The sequence below is a fragment of the Copadichromis virginalis genome, linkage group LG19, assembly GCF_057382275.1.
Source record: "Copadichromis virginalis isolate Kocher_CV1m ecotype Utaka linkage group LG19, C_Virginalis_male_GT1.1, whole genome shotgun sequence".
Classification (NCBI taxonomy): Eukaryota; Metazoa; Chordata; class Actinopteri; order Cichliformes; family Cichlidae; genus Copadichromis; species Copadichromis virginalis.
In genome coordinates this window covers 28,437,527-28,464,577 of record NC_140636.1, presented here as the reverse complement: position 1 = coordinate 28,464,577, position 27,051 = coordinate 28,437,527, and the positions used below count along the sequence as shown (strand labels likewise).

The 27,051-nt window shown below is 39.4% G+C and overlaps 1 protein-coding gene and 1 long non-coding RNA gene across 4 annotated transcripts in view; one reads left to right on the top strand and one right to left on the bottom strand.

Moving 5' to 3' along the window:
• The window catches only part of cdin1 (CDAN1 interacting nuclease 1), a 54,665-nt gene extending 43,008 nt beyond the window's left edge, over window positions 1-11,657 (bottom strand). Inside the window, exons 1-4 of one of the 2 annotated variants that reach the window (XM_085441199.1) lie at window positions 11,580-11,657; window positions 11,204-11,304; window positions 1,239-1,284; window positions 159-223 (exon numbers count right to left, since the gene is read on the bottom strand). In XM_085441199.1, coding sequence (XP_085297325.1) covers window positions 159-223; window positions 1,239-1,284; window positions 11,204-11,304; window positions 11,580-11,582 — 215 coding nt within the window. In that variant the 5' untranslated portion in view covers window positions 11,583-11,657. The remainder of the gene's footprint in view (window positions 1-158; window positions 224-1,238; window positions 1,285-11,203; window positions 11,305-11,579) is intronic. The other variant, XM_085441200.1, reaches the window with a different exon arrangement.
• A 112-nt stretch (window positions 11,658-11,769) lies between these two features.
• LOC146686355 (uncharacterized) lies at window positions 11,770-21,160 on the top strand. 2 transcript variants are annotated; one of them, XR_014916975.1, is made up of 4 exons: window positions 11,770-11,826; window positions 11,959-12,025; window positions 12,420-12,549; window positions 21,098-21,160. It is a non-coding gene; the product is annotated as an uncharacterized LOC146686355 (long non-coding RNA). The 2 variants fall into 2 exon arrangements; XR_014916974.1 differs by lacking the exon at window positions 21,098-21,160 and having other exon boundaries at window positions 12,420-12,880.
• The last annotated feature ends 5,891 nt before the right edge of the window (window positions 21,161-27,051 follow it).

Sequence of the window (27,051 nt, the reverse complement as noted above, 5' to 3'; positions counted from 1 at the left end):
GAGATTATAATTGTCATGGAGGCCACACACAGGGGTCGGTGAACGATTTAAAGGAAGAAGAAAAACAGTAAGAGAGATGAGAAAACGATAAAGAAGGAGAACGATCTAGAAAGAAAACAGAAGAAAACAAAACAATATAAAGCACGGAAACACAATACCTTTGGTAGTAGCTTTCAATAACATCCGGCACATGGTGTCTTGAGAATGTCCTTTTGATCCATTTCTTTAAATGTAATAATAATATGAAGAAAAATGAAGATTAATGGCATAATAATCATAATAGCTAAAACAATTAACACGTACACACAGATACATACACATAGGCATAGATACAGCTCTTAAGTTAGTACTATTTTTAGGCACAAAGTGCTTTCCATTTCCGGTTGACCTGACTAAAATGCTAACTTGTTCACCCTTGGCTTCTCTTCCATGCTCTATTCTTTATGAACAATTGCAGCAGCAATTTAATTTCAATGATATTGGTAAGGGTCAAACTGTGCCAAGGCACTCTCGTTCAAACCAGCTATCTCCATCTACCTTCTTGATTCAAACCCTGTATTCACTTCTCCTTTTTTGATCAAACAATGACATTATTCCACATTTCACACCCTGACATTTCTATGCAATTCAATTGCCATCGTTGCCGAGAAGAAGGAGAACAGGGGATATAGCGGAAGAGCACTGGTTAAAAACAACTTATTTAAAAACTACTACACACAAAAAAATGTAATTCCACAGAGACGGGCAGTGTGACTGACACCTGTCAGTGGGATGATAAATGACTCCATTTTCTGCTTGTGCTGCCTTCTGCCACTGGCGGCAGTGGCCATTTATCATCATCCACTGTCAGCCGTGGAAAGCAGCAGTGACAGTGCGAGTCAGCAAACATTTAGCACACACAGCCGCACTACACGGGGAAATTATTATTGTCAGAATAATAATGGTTTAGCATAATTTATTACAGGTCCACCAAATAAGCAGGGGCTAGATGTTATTAGACAGATGGATGGGAAGGCTTGGCAGACATCCACTGAGGCTCAGGCAGGCAAAGGCCCTCAACGTGAACGTGAGAAGGAGGAGGGGGTGGTGGTGTGGGGCGAAATAAACGGGGGTATGGTGAGGGGGGGACATCCTCCAAACCAATCAGAAAGCTGGCAGTTCAATTACAAAGAAATAAAGGGACATTCATCATTCAATTAGGCACCTGTCAGGGCTCACAAAGGAAGAAAACTTCTAACCTGGTACTCCAGGGAGAAGATGCTCAGAAGAGTGGACTGCGAGTGACTGGAACAAATAAAAGAAGGACAAAGTTAATTACCAGAGTGCATTGCACAGAGACAAAGGGAGAAGGGAGCTTCAAAGCTGGGGCCAGCTGCCCTGTAATCTAAAAGAACATGAAAACAAGTGTGGCAAAGTTGTTCCAGATGAACACCTCTGACAAAAGGATTCCTGCTACGATGGTGTGGGGGAAGAAAAAAAAGGGAGGCCGTGTGGGGTATGAAAGATGAGAAAAATATAGCTCATTTTTGTTTTTTTCATTTAGTCATTAATACGTAGCATCTTCCTCTATCCTTTGTCTCTCCAGGAAAGTGCTAAACTAATCTTAATTCAAGTGCAGAGTCTGCTATTATAAAGTAACACGATGGCAAGAAAACTCCAACCAACCTAAAGATAACAAAATTGAAGAGAAATTTATATCTATGCAAATAATTGACACAGTTCAATATTTAACTAGTGAGTAAAGCGTGGTATTCACTAGCAATTACAGTCATAGTTTTCATAGGTTTAAAAGTAAGTGGATAAACTAGCATGACTATAAATATGTGGAAGCTGGAACAGTTGGACATAACCAAATGCTAGATTTCTGAGCTTGTGAAAAATGACCAATTGTGGAAATGGTGGATGTAATTCCTATATAATACTTTAGGTAAACCCATGAAATTAAAGCTGAAATGCTACACAATCATATCTGGATTGTCTTATTGTGAATCCATTGTTGTGGTGTAAAAACATTTTTTATGAAAATCTTCTTCTTCTCCAAGAAACATGTTGACCCAAGTGTATGCTTTTTACTTTAATCTGCAAAGTGGATGACTACTGTGAGTGTCTTTTTTTGTGTATGACAACATGTAGACACGCATAAGAAAAAAAAGTACTTTCTTTGATAGCATATGGACCGTTCTATATCATTCCCACTGCAACGGATGGGCTTTGAAATGGAAACTTTCACTATATGTGACTCCCGAGAGTCAGTCAATTCCATGGGTTGCCATAAGCTACATTTATCTCCAGCTCCAGTCAATGTCAAACACCTGGCAAAGAGGCAAACCCGGAAAACAGACAGTTCCAACAGGGACTTGCAGCCCATTCGATACCCACCTTAGCTGCCATTGTGTCCTTAGAGTTACAGATATTTAAATGAGTGACACAAATTATAGGAGTTGGACTGTGCACGTCTTCAGCTTGCATATCACAAAAAAAAGAAAAAAAAAAAAGAAACGTGTGCTCTCATACACACACCCACAAACTGCTCCGTAATTTTCACAAGTGGTTTTATGTCTCCATATACTGCACTCAGTACACTTGATTGTTAAATTTAATGGACTTTTCATTACAAGTCACCTGGGAATGGTATGTAAATACTCATGAGAAGCTGAAGCTTCCAATCTGTATTAAAATATTGAGTCTACACAGGACACCGACATCAATCACTAGAAACCGTAAAATACCCTTGTGACATGCAAACAAAGCCAGAAGAATGTCAAATCCTGATTTCTGTCTGGAATGTCTGTCTGTGACCATTTTTTAAAGAAAGCATCTTAACCATTAGAATAGTTCAGCCTGTTATGATGAACCAAAGAAGTCCTCTTGGGATCCCTAGACACCACTTTTAAACAATTTTAATCCTGTAGCTGAAGAACAGCTAAGGATACTTCCACATTAGGTACAATTAATTTGTACACTGTCCAAGAACAACTGCGACCCCCCCCCTCAATTCCCTGCTTATTTCCCAACCACCATATGCAAAATAAAACATGCACCAAATCTTACTGACACAACAGTTCTAACAACTTGATAATGTTATTGAAGTATTCCGAAGTTGAGCAGTATTTCACGTCACTGGTGGTTTTGTTTTGGGTGTGCAAATGAAGACGGTCCACACAGTCGTGCAATCCTTCAAACCTCATCTCATGTGTTTGATACAGATTTTTTCATCTGATGCACACGATACTCAAGTATGTCTCGTGCACTCCAAGTTTGGCTCTTCATCAAGAAGCAGGACACAAATCATCGTACCATGCCCGTGGGGCAGTATATAGTGTTCACACATATCAAACATACTAGACTTTGGTGTAATCGAGCACCACATGTTAAAGCAGCCCGATTCTCATCACACACAAAGTTACAAAAGTAAAGAAGACGACAAAGGAAGTTCTCAGAGTGTGAGGGGAAAAATTGTCTACCCCCTCAGCATTAATTTATAATGATGCTTAGGGGTGAAGGGGCCACCGCAATTAAGTGGGCCATTAAATGGTCAACTGTCAACATGTGGACACTTAAGGGAGGGAAAAAATTTCTTCCACACTTCAACCTTGCACCTGAGCATTTCGACAGTATTACAGCCTTATTGTTGGCATGGGACCATCATGATCCCCCTGTCGGACCAGACATCTGTTACGTTTTAAATGGATTACTCTCTATAATGAGCATGATTACTGCTTAATTGCTAAATCTATAGCCTGTTAACTTTAAAGGGACATAAACGACGCTTAATATCTATGAAAACATATCTGTTTCAAAAACACTAAGAACTTTGGGGACTTGTGTTTTCATTTTTACCTCAAGCAGATTGACACAAAAACAAGACTCGAACTAAACTAATTAGAGATGTGAAGAAATAGTTAAAAAAAAAAAGGAAAAACATTAAAAAGGGGCAAAATGAAGAGCTGAATGCAGATATCTGGATTAAAACCAAGACTTGTTTGCATTTTATAGAGTCTGTCAAGTTTTATGCTGCTATAATCCCCCTTTTTTTATTTAACAGACATTAACAATAAGTTTTTGCAGACTTTACATTAATGTATATCCAGCCTGTCCTCTCTTGGGCGCAGTAAGCTCACCTTATGCTAAAATATGTAGCCAATTGCCGTCTTACAGCGAGGATTTGATCTGCCTACTGAACAGGAGTATTACATTTTTACTATAATTCATGTATCCCATTGCCACACAGTACAAGCGTTTGTGAAACTCTGTCCTGTCTCAGTGGTTATAAAAATGAACCCAATTTGTTAACTATTCTAAAACCAGCTGCATTTCTGACTGTATTTTGTTAGCCTTAAACAAATCCTGTAGCTTGCATTTTATTATGAATTGCACACATGATACGCACAGCCAAATGCTTAGTGTCAATATGCAACACATGGAAATGTTAGGATATGATAAAACAGCTTTGAACATTTTTTTGAAATAAGATGATAAGGTAACAAGGTTTTCCACCTTTTCTAATATTTAAATATCTCTTGGTGATGTGGTTGTAACTGACAATGACTACGAATATTTAAAATAACATATATTAGACACTTGTCTTCCTAAAGTGAAGCCTAAAACAGTTCTGTGACTAAAGCTAGGAAGTCGTGAGCCCTTTGTGAATTGTGTAAATAAAGAAAGCTATTTTTTAATGCACTTGCCAAGGTCAACATATGGGTTCATTGATCGCTGTTTCACTTACTTAAAAAAAAAAAAAAATCAATCTCATCAAACAAAGAACACACAAAATATAATTTGAAGAGCCACGGACAAGAGTCTGTGACACTGCAGTGCACACTTACAGTGGCTTTTATGTAAAAAGCAGAAAATAAAAAATCTGCCCTTTCGGATATAATTTAGAACATGGGGAAACAGAAGGTTGGGAGACAGAAGAGTGGTTAGGGAATCATTCACTCTCAACCTAATTACCCTTCCTTACAACATAAGACAGAGCATTAATATGCACTGGCACCCAAAATAGTAAAGCAGCAGATTAAATTAAAAACAATTAGGGACTTTCACTTTGTCACTGAACTGGTATGGCTGTCTGGTCAGTACTTCAGGCTCTATTAAGCTAGGTTACCCAGTGGCTGTGAATCTGATAAATTCAAGTTTGAGTGCTGCATTAACTTATTTTCTTGTGCATTCAGGCTGTATCATTGCCTTAAACACGAACACAGTGAAAAGCCTTGAAATTCCCATCAACCTAATTAATAGGAGATGAGGGAAATTCAAACTATCAATTATATTTGGAAACTTCCTATTTACAAATAATTAATTATAAACAATAGCTGTAATTTGGGTAATGAAAGCCACCTGGCTAATGGCATTGGTATCATATGCTGCGACAGTATTTAGCATTTGGTGGATCTGCATGCAGAGTGTGTTGAATGGTGTGACTCTTCAGGGCATGGAACTGTCTAATAGCACATATTTTTACTGCTGGCGATGAAACAATTTTCAGAAGGGAATGACATGGAAGAAATATTTTGTGCAAGGAAATCTGAGAGGATAAGGCTTAGTTTAAATTCTACACCTATACTACATTACATTATTATTGAAGTTTAATTCCATTATTTTTTCACATATTTAGGTTTATTTACCATCAAAACACCTCATTCAGACAAGAGTGCTGACAATACTATATGAAGCACTTACTTTGCTATAGATCAGTATTTTATACAGCTGAATACGGGCTAAAACGCTGGATATGCAAATGTTGTTAATTACACATGCTGATAGGCAAAATGCTAACATCTGTTTCTCAGCTAAGCCTAGCGTCATCAGCAGCCAAACAAATGAGTTGAAAAAAAAATCTTTATACATTAATGTATAAATGTGATATATTCTGACAACGGATAGAAACAAACACAAATCTCAGTGTGTCATTTAGCTTCAAACAAATACTTGCACAATGAGCGCACGTGTTTAGAGTTTAAATATTTGCAATTTTTGTTCTGCAAAAACAAGTATAAAGGCTTTTTTTTCCTTTTAAGCACAATTAACATAATGACTGTTGCATTTTAGAAAGCTATAGAAATTTTTGTGCAATTTTTTTGTCACTTTTAAACAATATTTTCAAGATATTTCTCCATCTGAAGGAAGACTCACCAGTTTGTACTGTGAAGAAACCCCCACCCCCAACAATCTTACCGCAGCAGGCCATACAAACCTACAAGGCTGTAGGGGACCATGGACAGAAATGGTTTTAGCAGAGGCACAATATGACCCCTACTGAGCTTCCTTTACTTTATTACAATCTTTAAAATTTCTGTCTGTTGAGGTGCCCTGAGTTGTCAGAGCTGTTATATAATGGCGGTAAAAAGAGCAAGAAAACCTTTACAATCACCACTCTAATTGTGATTCCTCCTGAAAGCAAGGGATCTTCACCACTCCGTCTGTGCAAAGACGTGCTATAACTATAGTATTTTGCCATTGTTAAAGCATAATTACTGTCACTGCTGCTTCTGCAAGCTCTCATGGAAAACAGAAAATGAGGTTCATGCTATCCGTCAAGTGGCGAGTGTCCACTGGTCTGGCAAAGAAACACATTACACTGACCAATTGCCTATTCCCCCAAGCGCAGCTGGGGAACTTGTACCATTCTGGGCAATTTTGTTTCATTCTTCGTCTGCAATTGATTCCAGTATGCAAAGAGAACCCCAGGCTAGAGACTCTGATATAACTGCCCAGCTGAACTGTAGGTTTCCCTCAGAGTACATATGTTTTTTGGGGGGGTTCAGTGACAACACTACTACTGACACTAGCATACAGTACAGCAGATGCTGCTCTTATTCTTAGAGTACCATATCAATAGTTTTACTCTACTAATATTGACCTACTCAGTCTATCGCTCCAGTAAATGCAGTTTTTAACCTTCACGATAAGGGACCATGTAATTTCTATCAGGCCTAACTCAAAAACAAGCTGCTTACCTCTTTGTTTTTAGACCAATGAGCCAAAAAGGCTTTGCACTCTATGGAATGTGCTTGGACAACATCCCTCTGATATGAGAAGGAAGTAGCCATTCCTTTGCTTCCTAATCAAGTAATTGATTACATCTATTATTCATGAACTCCTTAGCCTGACATGAAGTTGTATACTCAGCTTCTCTTCTTTCCACACCTTCTCTCTGCTAACACTTCATTCATCCCTTCACCCTTCCAGTGCTCATCTAACCACATAAAGGCGTGGAATTATTTAGCCAGCCTTCAAGGGTTGTACCCCTAAGCCCCAACTGCCAGTTTGTGTTTTGTTCAATATGGGCAGCCAGAAGTGTGAGGCCATGCACTGGAAGCTGTCGGGGCTGGCCCCACAGGCTCTGCACTTGATCAGTCTCTGGGTAATGTCATTGCCACTTCCAGCCTACAAAATACTTGTGGAGTTCTACCTTCACAGCACAGCAGCTGGAAAGAGAAAATCAATTGATTCCACAGGGACAATCGTAGAAATCAAAGTTAAAACTGAGAAACAAGCCAGGAATTTAATACATATATGCCAAGACTTTGATATACCTAAAATGTGGGCAATGAGCCCTTGAAAGCTGTGAACAAATAATAAATACCACACACTGGGAAAAAAAAGCGATATTTAATGTTTTTTTTCTCCACCATATTATACCTGTTATCAAATCCTTAACTTTAACCGCCATGTAAAGAGGTAAACAATATGACTACAATAAATAATCAATGAGCAATTCCCTGAGCTTCATGCTGAGCTGAGATATTACCATCAAAAACAAAGTGTAGCCAAGAAATCATCATATCAATGGCACATGCCACAACAACCCTGCCCTGCACTTTCCTTCCAAAGATCATGCTAGATAAACCCCAAATAACAGAGAAATTAACAAATGCTTGACATTTGCTCAACATCCATTATTCTGACACTTCTTCAGAATTTCAAAAGGCTGAACGCATGCTTAATCAACATTCATATTCCCAGAGCGAGCTCCAGCACCATATTGCAGCCCGCCTCAGTGCTGATGAAAACGGCACATTAGGGCCCGATTCGAAAAACGTTCAGGGACTCCTCACCAGGGAACTGTGTCTGTGCGTGTGTGTATGTGTGTGTGTGAATAAAAGAGAGGCGCTGATTGTGTTTAGTGGGGAAAGATGCTTCACACTTTACTGTTTAAGCTTTTCTTTTTTGCAAATCAGCCGCATCTGCCCCGTTTTGCTCATTCTTTTACTTTCATCACTGTGAAAGCCATATAAGGAGCTGAATGGCATTTTAAAGAGGGGGGTGATCATTACATCCCAATTCATTCATAATATAGCACAGAAGGACACAGAGGACTCTCACATTCCCTCCCTCTTTATCTTGCCCTTCTTGCACCAACTCTCTCGGGGGACAAGTGGTAGAAGGACTGGGGTCCCCTCTAGACCCATGGGAAGACAGGCAAGGCCTGAGAGAGCAGCCCATCATTTCCAATTCTAATATGTGGCAAGAGAAGGACCTGATGGGACTGATGTCACATTTCCCCCCACACCAGCCTGCGATCGGCCCCCCATCCCCCTTTTCTGCCTAGCCACAGTCCAGATAGTAGACAGGACACCACGACTGGCTAAGAGGAGGGCAAAGAAGAGAGGGCAAGAACGGGGGTTGATATTTGCATGTCCCTCCATTGTGAGTGGGGGTAAAAAGTGACAGCACCGTGTCCAATTCTTTTCCCCCCAGAGCAGCTCGGGCCCAGCAAGAGAGGCCAGGCTGACAGATGACTCCCAACATCTGTGTTATGCAGCCGTTACAGATGAGGGACTCCACATCACAATCTTTCTCTTTCTGTCTGTCTATAGGACACTCCCTCTCTCCTCCCACAAACGCTTTTCATAATACAAGCAAAAGACCGACAGACTCTCTGTGGAAATTACCTTGAAATGGCCTATAACAATCTTTTTGTTCCAAGTTTAAATTCTCTTCCATTTAAGTTCCCAATCAAAAGCAATGACTATGAAATGATTTTGAACTCTATACAGCATTCAGATCCTTTGGGGTAATGATTATTTTAACAGAATTTAAAAAAAAAAAAAACAACTAAAGGGGAAAGAACTGTAAGAAATTTAACAAATAAAGATTTTTTTCAACCTAGTCAACATCTATCTACTGTAGATCTGTAGCTATAATATATGATGAAAGATCCTTTTTATATCAACTCCTTTTATTAATACATTTTAACTTTAATTGCATAAAAAAATGAATTCAGCCAGAGCAGAACTGTAAAATGACCACAGAGGACCATCAAATCATTTATGATTTCACCTAAAGTCAGTAACTAATAACTCCCTAGACCTAAATATATTACATCAGTAGGATGCCTTTACGCTCACCTGTGAAGTATTTTCATATACTTATTGGATAAATCAGATTAATGTAGCATAAAAGAAAACTATATGGTGTTTACTGACTCAAAGTCAGCCTTTAGTGGTTAACTACATGCATACAATTAAGGCACTGACTGTGCTACTTTCTTTGACAGAAATATGTGCATTTCATGCCATTTCTACTCAATATTGATTTTAACTGAGTAAATAATATTGCAATTAACAAAATGAGGTTTGAAAATATATATATTTATTACAGTGCTGGCTCTGGCTATGTTGGCCAAAGAGAAACCCTGAATAAAATACAATTACAGGGTAGCAAAATAATATCACTATCTAAATAAACTTCATGCCTCTGCTATTATACTTGTAAACAACACATGAATTTACAATTTATTCAACAGTTTCCATCCCCTGGAAAACAGGTATAGTATATTGCAAAATGATTTGGTATCAATGCAACTGTCTATTCTCCTGACTGTAATAACCAATTCTCTTGCCCATCCCCTTAGTCCAAGCCTGTCCACAATAAAGCCCCAAACCCCCTCCAACCCAACCACTGCCAGGCCCAGCCTGGCCAATATTTACGCAATGGCAGGGCTCCCACACAGTCTAAGGGGACAGGGGGTGTGTGGGGTGGGGGTGGCTGACTGCTGTGCCTGAGCGCATGCTAAGAGATGATGGATGGCCTAGTCGATATGTTATGTCTTAAGAGCCTGATTTCCTGCCAGTCCAATCACTAACCCTCCAGAGCCCAGCTCAGCTGATTGGACAACCAGAATAATTTCGCAGACTGTGAAAACACTGCTGCCGTGCCTGTCTGTCAGGCCCAGTGACGAGACTCAGGGATTTAAAGAGCAAGGGCCTCCCCGAGATTGGTTATAGTGAACGTAAAAATAATAACCAGCAAGACTAAACAAAAGAGCAAGCACCTCTGGGAGAGGAAGACTGTGAAGAATTACTGGAATGAAAACGGTGCAGTGTTTTCATTTAATTATTACACTCCAGTACAAAAGATGGCATTTGGTATGTTTGTTAAAGGCAGTTTGAGTGAGAATACAAAAAAGAAATAAACGCTAGACAGACTTCAGTGTTTCAGTGCTTAAACATGAGCAATATTGGATGCATTTTATATGCATGACATATTCCGTAAAATGCTGACAGTGAGAACAAAGGCAAACTGAAACTCCATGGCATCCCCTTTGGGGACCTGATACCTTCTTCTAGATTGGTGATTAGGGCACAATGGAAGTAGGAAGCTCCAAATACATGCGACTTTGTAAGTGACCTCGACGGGATCAGCCATGCTGTCCTGGAGGCCTTGGGGGATTACACATGTTACAGTCAATAACAGGAGGGCCTTCAGTGTCAAGGAGAAAGGCAAATACAACCATTAACCTCTCTCTTCGATTTCTGGATGTGCAGGACCTGCATGGCAAAACGCTGGCTAATGCTGTGGTGGAAGCCAATACAGAAACCTGTGTGGAATTAATTAGTGATCTTAACAAGTGAATTAAATAGGATCACAAATGCTGAAAAATAGGAGATAAAACTGAGGGGGGGAGGGGGATTACTTGGCTATGGGGAGCTGTACTCAGATGATAACAATATAATTTAAATTAACAAGCTTTCTGATACATTAATTAATTTCCAATAATCCAAAGACATCTTGTTTGGGCTTCTTTTGGTCTTGACTCATTGTTTTATAATGTGTGGTAACTGATGCTCATACGCAGCAGTTTGGTGTTTACTTTCTATGTCAGACATTAATATGCACTTGGAGTACAGTAACAGTCAATTGGCAAATGCAACGGAAACACACACTGAATGCAATCCAGTGTGTACACACTCACCTTGGAAACTTGTCCTTCAGTATCTTCATGCATCGGCGTGTAGGTCTCAGTTTTTCAGTCCATCGCACTATCTCTTTATATTCTGCTCGGGACAGTCTCATCTTTGAAGAGGGGAAGAGAATCTGATCAACACATGCTTCTGCACAAAGTTGTGACAACGCGACCTGCGAGGGTGTCAGGTCATTGACAGCTGTCAAAAACAGCTGTTTTACTGTTTTAGTAGCTGCACCGCTAACCAAACCTAGCTTTATGTTACACCTGCGAAACACTAAGGGCATATCATAACGTAAAACCTTCGGTCTCACCAAGGTATTAGTCGGCTTCATGTCTATTGTGTGCAACATGCTGCAAAAAATAGCTCAAAAGCAATAAATACCATGAAAAAGGGATCTTTACTCTTAATTCCTGCAGTCCTAGTACCGTCCCCGATAGCTGCTTCCCGCTAGGAAGTTGAAGGGGGTTACTTTCATGTGAACACCGAGTTGATTGGTAGAAGAATCCAAGGAGCTGAGTATGCCGACAGATGATTGGTTACTTTGTAGCGCGAAGGCGGTGCCTAGCTAAGACGTGTTGGTCACTGGAACTGCCTTCTCGTCGGCTGTTAACGACGCACGCAAAAACGAGTAGGTATTAGTAATGATAAGATACAGGCTCTCCTGTTACATTCTTCAAGTATTTTGCAGTCCAGCGGCTCTGGAATACATGAACTGTGCTGTTAGGGAAAACGCTTATGTTTTTTGTTCTTTTGTTTTAAGGGAAAGGTTGTAATGGAGAAATAGAGGCACGGTGACTGGGAGAAATAAGGGAACGCCTCCCTAATGCGTATGTGAACTACAGTTTCACTAATAGCGTGACAGATTTAACACATTTCTAGCCATGGTTTTGGTTCTGCGTTTACATTTATGGCACTCACTGGGGATGAAAAAAAAAACGATGGCTGAAACAAATAGTTTTTAGCTTTGACCATAAAGTTTATATTTTGTACCGCAACACTCAGTCTCATGTAAAGCGAAGGGTTCATGCAGCGATTTCAGACACATGGCTCTTTTGTTTGTACTTCTGATTTATTTTTTAAAATAGTTATTTACATTTTAAAGAACTGAAGACGCAGTATCTTTATAGCTGAGTCCATCGTTTTTCAAAAATTCTTATTTTCCGTATTTAGCGCAGTAATTGAAATTAAAGTGTCTAAATATATTTTCTCACCTTTTTATAGTGGTTCAATGAGAGTCATATGACATCTGTTACCCCTTGACTCCACAATTACCTCCTATGGGAAATGTTGTGGGTCATCTCCAGTCTTGGGCTCCCCCAGTATCCACCAGCATCCTCTCTCAGCAGTAAAGGTATATTGGTTCAATTTGCACGACATAAATTAGACGTAAAAAATTCAAATGGATTGCTGTATAGAAGAAACAACTGTGAAACTTTGAAGGATAAACATTTGCTTTCTGTAACATTTCTAACTTGAAGCTGTGTGTCTTTTAATGATTATGAATCTAACAGTTAAAAATTGGTTGTTTTAAACAACAGTGAGATTGGAGTAATTCTTTAAGACCAAATACATCCCTTGAGATCAATATAATTTTACAATGGCATTACTGTATAATTAGTCTCTGTGGAATAGTGCTAAAGCTCATTCACTAATAGATTTTCTTTTAAATCTTTTGTCTTCTTCAGTTCATTTTTGTTTGATTTTTATTTTCCTAAAAAAATAAAAAATGAAAGATGATCGCTGTCACAAATAACAGGACTCAAAATGTGTATTTTTTATTTATTTATTTATTTATTTTTAATCTGTATTATCACCTGTATGCCTGTATAATTATATTAGTCTCTTCTATGGCTGAGTCAAACATTCTTTTGGTTTTCTGCATTCTGAGTGAACAATGCATCAGTGAGCAGAAAGGCTCTATCTGACCTGTGCTGTGTCAGAAAATAGCAGTCATTGTTGTTGGGCAGTGTAGTATGATGTCTGAGATGAGCTGAGGTCTTAGGCTCTGTGTTCACCGGCATAGTGCCTGGGTCTGAAAGGGCTCAGCGCTCTGTAGCTGTTACAAAAGGGAGCTGTGTAGTGGGATTGGTATAGCTAGATAAGATCAGGGCAACTGAGGAAGTCTGGTCTGATTGCTACAAAGGGCTGAGGTCAGGGGCAGGAGGAGCAGTTTACCCATCTAGGTATCAGAGGATCAGGGGTTTTGGTGGGGAGCCGTGTGTGTAATAGGTATAAAAGGACCAGTGTAATGCAATGGTATAAAATGATAAAAATCAGAGAAGGGGTTGGAAGGCTGTGTATTGTAATGGCTTCAAAAGCTAGGGGATCAGAGATTTTGTTGTTTGCAGGTGTCTACTCTTGCCCTTCTATGTACTCCTATGTGTGTGTGTAAGCACACATTTTTGTATTGAATAAGTTTATATCTGTATGCATTTACTGATGGCTAAGAAAGCCACAGCAGGCTGTGATTAGAGCTGAAAGAGAGAGCGAGGTGATGGAGAGGATGCAGGGAAAAGATACCGGGTGAAAGATGAGTGCTTTGGAGACTGCGTGTAAACAGGGCAGTTGTACACCCAGTGTCGCTAACCAGCTGTGAAGCCGTCTCACAGTAGGAGATGAATTTACAAAGGATGTCTCCCTCTGATATCCAGGAGATGCTGCACTGATCTCTGCTCCACTGCTCTCGGCACACCATTGTAGTGCTAAGCACTGTTCCACTAATGGCACTTATATACCTTAATGCCTGGAAAACATTTACATTTTGCTGGCAGCAGAGGGAAAGTGTGTATCTGTGGAGAAGAGGAAAATGCGTGCATGCATAAGAAGTGTTTTTTATCAACAGTATCTGACAATGAATTGAATATTTGTGAGGCTGTGTAATTTCCGTTACTCATCACATAGTTTAAGGAAATTGCAAGCCCTCCCATGTCTTACACATAGTCCCTCCTTACCATATCTAGTGATATTACTCACGTTACAAAGAGAGCATTTTGTTACACTAGATCGTCAGCATTACTGTCATAATGTTCCTTTTTTTCCATTACTGAAGCCAGTGACTTCACTCCCCTGCAACACAGAATTGCTCTCCAATCTTCAGGGAGTCTGGGATCTTAGCTCTAAAAATCACAGTTTAAACATGAGGCAAACCATAACCAGGAAATGCCTGTAGTATTAGCAAGGTATCGGATTCATACATCCCCCCTGTACAGCATGACTGCCCCTGAAAATCCCACATCCATATTTTACATCATGGGAGACAAGACACATGTGTTTCACCTAAGCTTTCAAAGCTGTTTCTTTCATTTATTTTATTATCTTTTAATGAATTTAATTAGAGGACATGTAATTAAATACAATTGTGCTCATCCCCTTAACACAAACACACACACATATGTGCAAACATACACACACACATTTGGCTGTAAATCTGTAAATCGCCCAAAACAACATGTGCAATGTGAGCAAATTTACTGGATTAATAGGAGATTCATAATATTTTGGGATTTTATTTCACTCTAAACGGCTGCATGCGGAAACAAAGGCTGCAGCCCAAACTCATTAATCATAGTCAACGGGCTGCCCGAGTGCAATTTGCATGACCGAGGTGGCTGCACATGCTGCCGTTCGGCCTAGGTTGCTGGATCTGCCTTGATTTGGCCCGGCCGTTAACGCTGCGTCAATCAAGGATAACCCAATAACAGTATGACAGAGGAAGAGGGGAAAAAACATTTTCTTCTCATTACCCAACACCACTTCCCCTCCCTCCCTCTTCCTGGCTGCCCAACTTCTTATTTTAGTTAGGACTAATTATACTGGCCTGATGAAAATGAAGCCATTCTGGATCTGCATCTATTACTGAAAGCATAAATTCCTAATTTAAAAAAATATATACGATTTAAAAAAACTTGAATATTTAAAATAATAAAATATTTTTCCATCACTAACCTCTTAATGTATATTAATAGATGTCAAAGTGTGATTTGAACGTTGCATGTATTTTCAGAGAAAATAGAAGTCTAGCTATTTAGCTTTTTTATGGTGCAACGTAATTACTTTTATCTATAAAGAAAACTTTTTAGGTTGCTCTGTATTTTTGTCAGTCACAGTTTGGAGCCTCACTAAGCCATTTTAACTGTAGATAATTGGGTTGAGGCGTGATGCAGTGAAGTTCAAAATGAAGCACAATTTCACAATGCTCTAATCTCACCAATGGCTCCATACACTGAATTCTAATTATCTCGTCAGGAACTTTGAAAAAAAAAAAGTGGCTTTTTAAATTTTTATTTCTAGTCCATACGAGGTGTGTGTGTACAAGCGTTGGTGTGTGCGACACACCATGATGTGTGCGTGCGTGCATAAGTGTTTTTTTGTGTATGAGGCACACACACACGCACACACAGACACCCACCATCACCACACACAGACACGTGAATGCGGCTTGTGTCTGGTCTGGCCTCTCTACCTAGCTCTGCTGACGAGGCTCATGCTGTGCTCTCCCCCCATCCCCTAATATCCTGGAGGCATTTTTCTCATTATCAAATATTGTTTGATGTCTTTGTTTCTTGATGATTAACCATGGTCACCAAACACTGGTCTGGATTGTTTAAAATTTAATTTTGGGGCTCTGAAGTACCTGCAGAGGGCCGACTGGTGGGGACACCCGTATTTTATGTACGCTATTTTTCACGCTGAAATGCAAGAGGACACACATTGAAAAACACAATAAATCCTGGAGGAGAATCATTAGTGGAATACTAGTGGTTTTATGACCATTGTTATTCAATGCTGTATTGAGATGCAGTAAATTGTACTGTTTATTATGGGTTAGTGGATTCAGTTCAATTTTCAGAATAATTATGTTGTTTTTTATTTTGCATTAATAAAACTGCTCACTGTATACTTTTCAGTGTAAAAACTTAACGTTCCTTATTTACAGTGTAAATATTTGTTTCTCAAATCCAGTTTTTATTTTTGTACATCTTTTTGCTTATTCCTTGTGTTTTCACTTTACCGACCACATATATTTCACTGATAATTTGAACATCATAAAGACAAACATCTTGCTTTAGGTACCCAAGATTTATGATGGAATCAACATCATTGTAAGCAAACAAATAGGGAAACAACAATCTCCCCTAATGTCAGCATGTCAAAACTATATTGAATACTTGAAATATCTGTGTATCTAAGGCTGAATAGCAGCCATTGTATCAGTCTAATGATATTATCCTCTGAAATTTGGAGTGAAAGAAAAATGGCAGAAATGAGCAGTACCATTGTCTGCCCCCATTTTATCTAAACAAATTGCAAGTGCAGAGAGGCGCAGACTGAGGGAAAGGAAGAACAAGGGAGACAGAGAGAGAGACAAAAAGAGAGAAAGTGCTCTGTAAATGAAAGGTTATGCGCCGTCCCATGTGTTTGTATTGTCAATAACTGGAGAAGGCTGTCAAGAAAGTGGGGAGATAAAGGTCAATAACTCAGGCAAATGTGTTTGTATTTGTACACTCCTGCTGATAGCATAGCAAACGTCAGGGCCTGTGTCTGACACCCCACAACAATAACACAAACAGTGGGGCTAGCACTAGAATAGTCATTATTATTGTTGCTGCTGGAAATGAGAGGGAACCTCAGCACATGGCTGTGACAGCCGGCACAGTGTCACTCAAACATCACTCCATAATGAAACACGCCAGAGATCAGAAAAGGCGATGATAAAGTGTAAACACAAAGAGATTATGCTGCCGGATGATTCTGATATTTGCCTTATTTTCTTGTCTCTGAAGAAATATGATCGTAACCGTGATGTTTTGGAAGCACTTAACACAAAATGTAGGCACTGGAATAATTAGGCCTGTTACTTTTGTTTGTTTTTCTTTCAAAATAAAGTTTCCAGAATTTCCCTTTTATTGTTTATCCATCGCTAATTTTCAAGCAGTGAAGCATGCTTGTTTTTTAATAACGTCATTAACTTTAATAAAGTAAAATATGATAATTGTGAATGTAGCCCCTTTGATTAGATCAATGAGAATTTTCCATTTTATCCTGAAAGATAAAATAGCAAGTAAATTAAATTTGTAGGACTAAAAAAACAAAATACAAACACACACAATGTTAAGCTTTAATTTAAAAGCTTGATTCATTTTTCATGATTTATATACGTGTTTAACTGCTATTTTTTTTCGAGAGCGGTTTAGTGTTTCTCTCCGTGGCCTTGAGTGCAATAAATGTGCAATTAACAGACTTAACTAATTCATGAGGAACATTTTGAGACTAACGAAGGGCATAACTACTGTACAGACGCCACTGTCATCTGTGAATATTGTTATTGTTCTGCTTTTAATTGCTGGAGGAGGAGGAGGAGAAGAAGGAGGAGGAGGCAGCGTGTTTTGAATATACGTCTTCGGTTACCATAGCAAAAAAGAAACACAGGCTCCCTCTTGACAGTTATATCTAACGTCAGAGGTACGTGGAGGTGTTAACTTCTCCAGTTTAAACCAGCTACCAAACAAATGACTTTTAACACACAAAGAAACCAGATATAAGTAGGTATACCACAAGTAATGACATCGAGTCATTTGGCCATTCATCTGGATACGTGATCAAAGAAAAGGTTCCACAATTTTTATGTGCCTTTAAAACACAGACTTTTTTTAACCAGATATAATTTGTGTTATTTTAACTGTTATTGCAGTGGATTAAAAAACACTCAACTGTCTTTCTTTTCTTAGCAAACTGCAATGATTAAATAGTTTTAAGTAAAATGCAAACAAAATAGCTGCCTCGCTGTCTGTGATTTTTACCCAAGAAGCGTATTTTCTGTTGTCATCAGCGCACGTGTCCACAAAATTTGCAAACGTTGTGCTACTGTTGTGAGCGCATGAAGCAAAATGTACTTTAAGTGAGTATATAAGTCCATAGGGGAAAGTGGATCCCTCTCTCTCTCTCTGTTTCACCCTCTCCCCAGTCAGTTTGTTTATTGGCTGTGGAGCCTCGTAGTGGTTTACATTACATATGATTATGTAAATCTGGAGCTGTTCCTGTGCATTATGGGCCAATGCATTGTCAAGATCTTTTCTAAAGCAGTCAAGTAGCTATTTCTGAATTCTTTTATTATTTGAGAGTGCAACAAAGAAAGTCTTTTGTTCACTGTTTGCCGCACACACACTAACATGCATACACAAACACACACACACACACATACACGCGCGCTTCTGCTGCCGTCCATGACTTACTACTGTCCCCTAGTGGTGCTCGAGTCCACAATCCCTTAACTCTCCATTTCTATCAACTTTCCACACTTCCATTCACCTGACTTCCCCCTGTCTTTGTCCTGCTCCCCTTCTGTGTGCCTTCTCTCTGCCTTATCATGCTCAAACATTTAAAGGGTTGATTTGCAGTATTGTATGACAGGGAGCTCCAATTATGCATTGCTGTGTCCACAGTGACTTTGCTTTCAATGGAGGGCTCAAACAGTGTCAACAAAAACAGGAACCCTGATGTTTTGTGGCTATTGTGAGGCCAGAGCTCGTGTCAATAAGGTATTGTTTAGTCAGAGTGCCACACCAAAACGGCAGTGAGAATGTTATCAGACCTGTGGAAATCGGGTGTGCGTATAATAGTGCTAAAATGTAAGTATGATTGTTTGGACAAGCCCAGCACAAATGCATACAGGGAACAGCCTTGGAGCTTTGTCACCTTTCCACGCTGTTGTTTTTAAAGTGAGCAACGCAGCGGGAACCTTTATAGAACAAAAACCCTTTTTTGCATCTGTCGCTTATTTCATGATTCTAAAATTACTCCTCGATTATTTATTTGTTTTAGAATTATTTTTAGTCAGGTCAAAAGAGTACTCTCTTATGCCTGCCATCACCGAGTTGATCTCCTATTCCCGCAGATAATAGTATGCATTTTTATACTTTTTGTTTTTGCTTTCTTGATCACTGTTATTCCAGCTCTAATTGGTGTGATAACCTGGAACAGTGCTAATAAACAATAGGGTAAAGGGGTCAGCCTCCACTGGCAGTGCATGGACACACACAGTCAAGTCACTCATGTCAAATGACCAATTATACAGGTTATAGAGGATGGCACCTCCGTCTCCAGTGCCCCGTCCCTCCTGGGATAGCTTTCCAATGAGTGGGCTATCACTCAAAACCAAACCACATTCATTCATTAGTCCGTTAAGATGGGCATCAATTATTCATTGAGAAAGTGGCCAGTGGATTATTTCTGTCAGCACAAGGCTTATTGTATCAAAGGTTGATTATGGCTGTGTTAATTTAGCGTGCACTTTTGTTTGTGTGATTTGTCAAAAGGATAAATCTTAAAAACGAAATGTGAATTTAAAAAAAAACATCAAATACAATTTTTTCACTTAATTCTAGAGTTTATATAAATATATATAAAACTTTCACAACAATATATTTAATGATTTTAACCAAATGCAGAGCAGTTTTAACATATAGAGAGTGCATCACTTTCACATTGCCCTGCATAATTGAACTAAATGTAACTTGCTTGTGTGATATGGTGTCGTCATGATTTATGAGTTAAATATGCTCAACACCTTCCCTTTATTCTTCCTTTCAGTCACTAACAATCCTGTGCTCACATGTTTTTTTCATGGCATCATCCCCAAAATTCACACCCACGCCACTCTGTAAAATCGTTTTATTAGAATGTTAAAAAGTCCTGCGGGGATTTTATTTTTTTAGAGAGCTCAGTGAGAGGGGAACTAGTAAAACAGTTACCCTAAACTGGACGATTGACAAAGCCTTGGCTGAGACTGCAAACACAGACTCATGCATTGTTTTGCAGTTAAAGTGTTAATTACATCATGCATTAAGCCTTTTTTTAATGTATAAAAAAAATTTTATACCCCAAATTTTTATTAAGCTATTCATTTGTTGTTTAATTTCCTGTTTATACTCATTTTACAAAAAAGTTAATTTTCCTTATCAAATTTATAGTAAATTACATGATTATTAAAATGACATTTTCATTATTTTGTACTGAAATGTCTTAACATTAACCTACTTTCCCATAGAATACCCTTTGAAAACATGACTAAGTGAAGTGCTATTTAAGCAAACACGTTGCGAGTGAGGCAATGTTTTAGCAAATATATATATGGAGTGTTTTGGAGATTAGTATCCTGTTACAACACATAGCAACACACTTTAGTTTCGTGTTTGCAGGGTTTTTCCCAATGACAAATTTGAACTTCAGAAAACTCATTCAAAGCAGCCGATGAGGAGACGTGGTATGTAAGTGTACACCATGTCAACAAACTCCTTTTAGCTGGGAGCATTACATGTTATGTTAAAGGATATTATTGTTCTCGATAAAGACTTTAATAATATTGCCTTTTATCAAATGAAATATGGGCATATATAAATATTATCCCGCTATTTTTAGGATGAATGACAGGGATTCTCACAGACGAGTAGACACTTTATATGGTCAGAAGGCTCATTTGTCTTGACCTTTCCCCCCATTACTAATCCCTGCCAGTGATATCCAAGTGTCACCACGTTACAGGTTAAAAAAGTTCATTGATCCAAAAAAAAAAAAGGTGTGTCACTGTTTTTAGAGTTTTAATGAAGGATAAACAGTGAAGAAGTGACAGAGTGCAGACTTGGACTTGGCACTGGGCTTTGAGCCTCAGCAGGCACTTACATGTGATGCAGTGACAGCTCTTTGAGTTGGTGGGGAAATTAATTCTTGCTCAGTGTAAAGAATCTATTCATAACAGCTTTTGCTCGAGAAAACATTAACAATTTTTCATATGGATCAAAGTGGCCATCTGGTTAAATTCACACAGGCTATACCTTATTCATGCACCTCGTTTACTGCTCTCGGTGGATTACCTTAATTTTCTGTCTTCCCTTTTCCCTCAGGTTTGTGGAGCACTTGCAGAGTGAGACTCTCTCAAGAATGTGTCTAATTTAGTGGCTAAGAGGCAGATTTATACCTGTGCTAGTTATGAAGAAGGTTGCTCCCTCGAGAAGCCCAATGACTGTTTACGGGCGGCCTGACAATGCCTCAGCAGATGATGAAGCACCTGCCAGAGTGCCCCCCCCCCCCCCCCCCGCCATGTCTGTTCCATCCCCTCCTGTCTGTCTGCTCACTTCCCTTCCTCCTGCTTTCTTTTTTCTTCTTTCACTCTTCCTTCCTCCTTTCTTTCTTAGCGCTCCTCGCTCACTCCTGTCTCCCTCCCTTTCTCTCGCTTTGTTTCTTTTCTCAGAAGAGTCACCATCTCCTTCAGTTACCATGGAGTTGTGCATTTTACAACCATCCGCACTGCTCTCCCCAGAGTGAACCCATCTACTTACTCTGCCACTGAGAATAAGAGTTTTCCCTTCCATGTCCTTCTGCCATTCTTCCTCTATTCTTCCTCCCCTTCCACACATTCGTACACCGGATGGACAAATTGACAGCAGTGCACAAACACACACCAGCAAGCAGAACTGTGGTCAGGTTTTGTTTATGACAGAGAAAGGCAATATCAGGATTGTTTCAGAGTAGTGTCATCACATGAAATGTATCGCTGTCAGGAGTATGTTTTATATGTCTGGGCTCTTGGCTGAAGCCATTTTGGGAAACAGAAAATATCATATCGTATGACCTCCTCTGGTATAAAAGTAAACTATCAGCTGTAAATCTGATACACAACTACAGTTTTGCGTGTGTGAAAAAGAAGAGAATTGAGTTCACTGCAACATAAGTAAATGAAAAAACACTGTTTTATGAAGTTAATTCTATTTTTAAGTTAATGCTTTCTTACATATTCGCAGTGATCTAGTTTTTAAACTGTGATTTTTAATAGAATTAATTAAATTATACAGTTTTTCTGTGGTTTTTGGAAGGTAAAAGCAAGACACAAGACACAAGGTGAACCCTTATCATATATTTAAAAACAACTAGTTATGCGCTATTCATTTTTCCAGTGTAAGCATTTTAGGTTAATTTCCTCTTTTAATAATTTTACAATTTTATAAAACCAATAATTTGTCCTTCCTTATGTTGTATAATATGGCCAATTCTTCATCACAGTGTTAAATTGCATTTGTTCTTTCTTTTAAGTATCCAGGCTGCATTAAACTCAGTGGGCCATACACTCATTAATGTATGTTGTATGAGTTTGCACCTGTAATTAAGTGTCAGTTTATGAAACACACAAACACTAATAATACCCAGAGCTTTTCTTGGTGAGCCCAGTGGTGGCAATAGCCCATCCATCAATGTCCCTAATGAGGCTCATACAGACAAGTCAGCGGCAGCTTCATGAGTCCCTCAGACTTATTTTCTGTGCTATAATACATATGCTATGATAACCACCCAACCCCCCCTACCAAGACAATATGAGCAAAGATAGAGAAAATATGTGCGTATCTGTGTGTGTGTGTATACATGTTTGTGTGCAAGGCCAATAATAAGCATGTCGTATTAAAGCGTGTGTATTAAAAGTGTGTTCAAAGTTCCCATTAACCTCACTGCCACTTTAGTTTAGGCGATGTTAATCAAAACCAGCACCATTAAGTGCGAGGTCTTTAATATGGCTACTATTTTCAATGTCACCATTAATAATATGATGCTGAGTGTCCAACTTGAGAGCTAATGAGGTGTCATAGGTTATTTAGACCAGTCAGAAACCAGCACAGGGTATCAGTTATACAAAGACCTTGGCTTCGACACAGTTGTAGAATAGCGAAGCTATTATGTAAGGCACAGTCGACACCAAAACTCTGTTTGTACAGATCTTGTTTATTTATGGTTTCAGCTAACCTGGCTTTCACCACTGAGATTCTTCAGAAGCTTATGAATGATAATCCTCTTCCTGTTTATCCAAATCATATTTCTCTTCTCTGGCTCTCCGAGGCACAGTGTACAGAATGTGGCCGCCATATTTGGATAAGAGATATGCAGTTTTTAGAATCTGAATCCTTTGTTCTGTGGACAGATTTCATGGTCGGGATCCTTTCTGCACTCCTCCCAAGTAACAAACATACTTTTTTTGTGCATTTAGGGGGCACGGTTTTGAAATCACGTCCCCCTTGTGATTAATGTGAATTTATGTAACAATAAGGAGAAACTACTTTTGAAATACTTTAAGACTCCTTGATATATTTTTTTTCTGTTTGTCAGTATGAAAGCAGCAGCAGTCAGTGTGTCGGCGGTTAATGACAGAGGAAGTGACGTCTGACAACTATAGCCTGCCACGGTGGTTGGTTCTTTAAGAGCAAAAGGAGGTGGCCACGTCTCAACGCTAATGGAGGAGGAGAAAATGGCCGTGTCACATCTGTCAACGTATTATGCTTTAAACCTAGACAGTTGTTGTCGCTCTTGCAGGCCCATAATTTTATGCCATTAAATGTACCAAGGGGGGAAAGAGTCAGGGAAGAAGGAATGAGGGAGGTGGGCTCTGAAGTGAAAGCAGTTGTACAGTTTCTCTACCTCTTGTTTCCTTCATGCCTGATTCCCTGCCACTTTTGTGCTGGAAACTTTTGGCATTTCTTGAAAGCATAAAGACCAGTTGGGACTTTAAAGTGATCACAAAGTCAATCATGTTGGCTTGAATTACCAGCAATCTCTGTCAGTTAGTCCCTCTCAGCGGCTACGCCGCGATGTGTGGGAGGGGTGTAGGCAAGAGTTGAGCGTGTGCTCGTACGAGTGTATATTAACATACTGGAAATGCGTGGGAGTGAGGAAAAGTATGAAACTTAAATTACAGATGATGGCACAAAGGGACTCATTTTCATACCTAATTGTTTTAAGTTCAATAAAATGAACTCGACTTGTTTGGGAGTTTTTAGAGAAAACTATATGGAGAGGAAAGCAGAGTTTTAAAGGAAACTGTGCGGCCAAATTACAAAGCCCCGCAGGTGAGAGCAACTCTGACACTTTTTTATGAATTGCAACTAATCGAAAATGTTGGCAGGAATTACTGTCACTTGTCCTGATTTGTATGCATGGCAACCTTTTTCATCTCAAAGAATACTAGACCCCACAAGGTCTTTACATTATGGGCAAACATTTGCAATTATGATGAACTCTGCCAGCTTATCTCAAAAGGAACAGGTTCTTACTGATGGACAAGAAGACATTTTAATGAAATAAACTGCTTTGAGCTGATGAAATAAAGATTGCTCCACCTCAGGGCACACTCAAATTAAATTATCAAGATGACTGCATGCATGCCGCCCCCATTAACGCAGGTATCGTAACAGCCTAATCGCACTGCACTTGCTCTCTATAGCATTTGTGAAAGAGCTACTGTATACAGTGGATGATGCTAACACTCATCCTCTCTCCCACGTTTCAGCCCTCTTCCACCAAAGGCCTTACAGCTTTTCTTTTACTTCATTCAGTGGGATGAACTAATGTTGAAACCATATGTTGTCCCTGGAGGCTGAGCGAGTAGACACTGCGATGCATGCGGTTTTATGCGTGCAGATAAACATGGGCTTGTCAGATGTCTCTGGAAGGAGCCCAGAGTCCTCTGCCTTAAAACAATGTTGGTGTTGGGGCGAGAGACTGTGACTGGCAATGGGAAACACCTGTGCTGGGGTGAGCAGCCGGGCAGCGTAGGGTTAGGGGGGTGCAGGGACTTTACCACTGTTAGAAGAGGAAGGGAAGGCAAGAGGGAGGTATAAAGCCAGTTCGAAAGGCCACTACATCCTCAACATTTGCTTCTGAGAAGTGGAGGTCGAAGGAAATTAGTTACAGTAATGTCTTGGTTGTTGCCACTTAAATTTTAACACACATGTGCTGGGAAGTGAGCCAGAGTCTCAGCCTGGAAGAGAGTGTGCACAGCACTAGTTAGTGAAGACCATTAAAAAATTTGTAATGGTGGGGGAAAAAATATGGGAAATATGTGACTTAATCCATAAATAATTTTTTGATCAAAAATCACTCTTTTAATATCTTAAGGAAGGACTTTCCAGAAGTTACTACAACCACAATAAATAAAAAGTAAATAATTTACTTACAAAACTGTGTTAAAGTGGCATGAAATATTTATGTCGTGTTCTTTACTTTTGTATCAAAAAAGGGTTAAACTTGCTTAAGTGTTAGGGCAATGTGGGTGGCTGTAGCTCAGGTGGCAGAGCAGGTCAGCCACTAATCAGAAAGTCGGTGGTTCGATCCCAGGCTGCCTCCTAGCTGCATGCCAAATATCCTTGGGCAAGATACTAACCCCATGTTTGCCTACTGGTGGTGGTCAGAGGGCCCGGTGGCGCCAGTGTCCGGCAGCCTCGCCTCTGTCAGTGCGCCCCAGGGCAGCTGTGGCTACAATGTAGCTTGCCATCGCCAGTGTGTGAATGTGTGTGTGAATGGGTGAATGACTGAATGTAGTGTGAAGCGCTTTGGGGTCCTTAGGGACTAGAAAAGCGCTATACAAATGCAGGCCATTTACCATTTCTGCAGGCATTTCAGTTTTATGTTTGTTTGTTTCTTTATTTATTTATTGAAGAATATCTAGCCTAGTGGAAAAGAAAGTGTATGCAGTAAAAACATGCAAATCTCAAATGAAATAAAGAACACACAACACAGCATCAATTTCACAGCCAAACATCTTACCCCACCGCATATCCATCAGCCTCTCCTCAGCGGCCCGACGCTCCACACTCAAGTCATGTCGATCTTTCCATCTCATGCTTCTCTATCCTGAGGTGCTTGCTGTCAATTTATCAGACTCTTCCTTTTAATTTCATACTTTCCACCGTGTAAGCATCCATCTTCACTGTCTGCAGCAGTGTTAGAGGGTTCAGAGCGTAGTTGTGTGTAATAGAGGCTGATGTGTAGACCACGACTGACAGGGAGAACCAAGTTGCAATGGAGTAATGAGTTTGTGGAGAAAAAAAAAATTCTGTATACTGCATGCAGTGTGCGGGTCCACATTGTAAATTTTGTTGGCAGTTTTTTCTTTTATTTATCTTTTTTATTTCTGTACATGTGTGTATCAGAATCCAAAAATGTCAGTTTAAGTTAAAAATTTTGTGTATTTACATTTAGGTCTAGCTTTAATGCCCAGGAGTAAGGTTGTTGATATAGTTAATCTAAAATTTGTATCAAGCTACTTACAAGCCAGATGCCTACAGTATGAACCTGAAAATGTGTGTTGGGGAGAATGATGTAAAGTAATAGAGTGGATGTTGCAGTATCTTTGTTCTGAACTGACATTTATCAGTGGTTGAATCTAGCAGTCACACAGCCTTATACAGTCATACTGATGAAGAGAAATCGCCTGTATTTCTGGATTCAAGCATAAAATTAGTAGATTAAATTTTTGTTAAACTCCATTAGCTCTATTCCTTTGATTTGACACATCCAAAATGTGCACTGAATGTGACACATAAAATATAATAAATCTAATCTTTATTTTGGACTCTCAAGCCTTGTCTCTATAACCCTCTCCTCATTTTCTCATCATCCTTTCCTCTCGTCTACGTTTTTTTTCTGTCTCTGCATCTACCAAAATTAATTACTGTATGTTTTATTTTATGAAGGTGTCAGGATGAAATGATGAATGGCTTGTAATATCAAAAGATTAAAGGCACAATGCAATGAAGGACGCACCTGCTTACACTGTGATAGTGCTTACATGCGGGCACACACACACATTTACACACACAAAGCATGCACTCACAGTCTCTGGGGCCCCTGATATCTGGTTTCATATTTGATATTAACTACATGGGGGAGCGATTATGGCCACAATGTCATTACCAGTGGTAGAGGGGCATAATAGAAGTGAACTTTTCAAAAAGGTCCTTATAATTGCTGCCTGGGTCCTTCTTGATAAAATTCAATATTGATATGTACACCGGTCCCCTCATTACGGCCACAGATG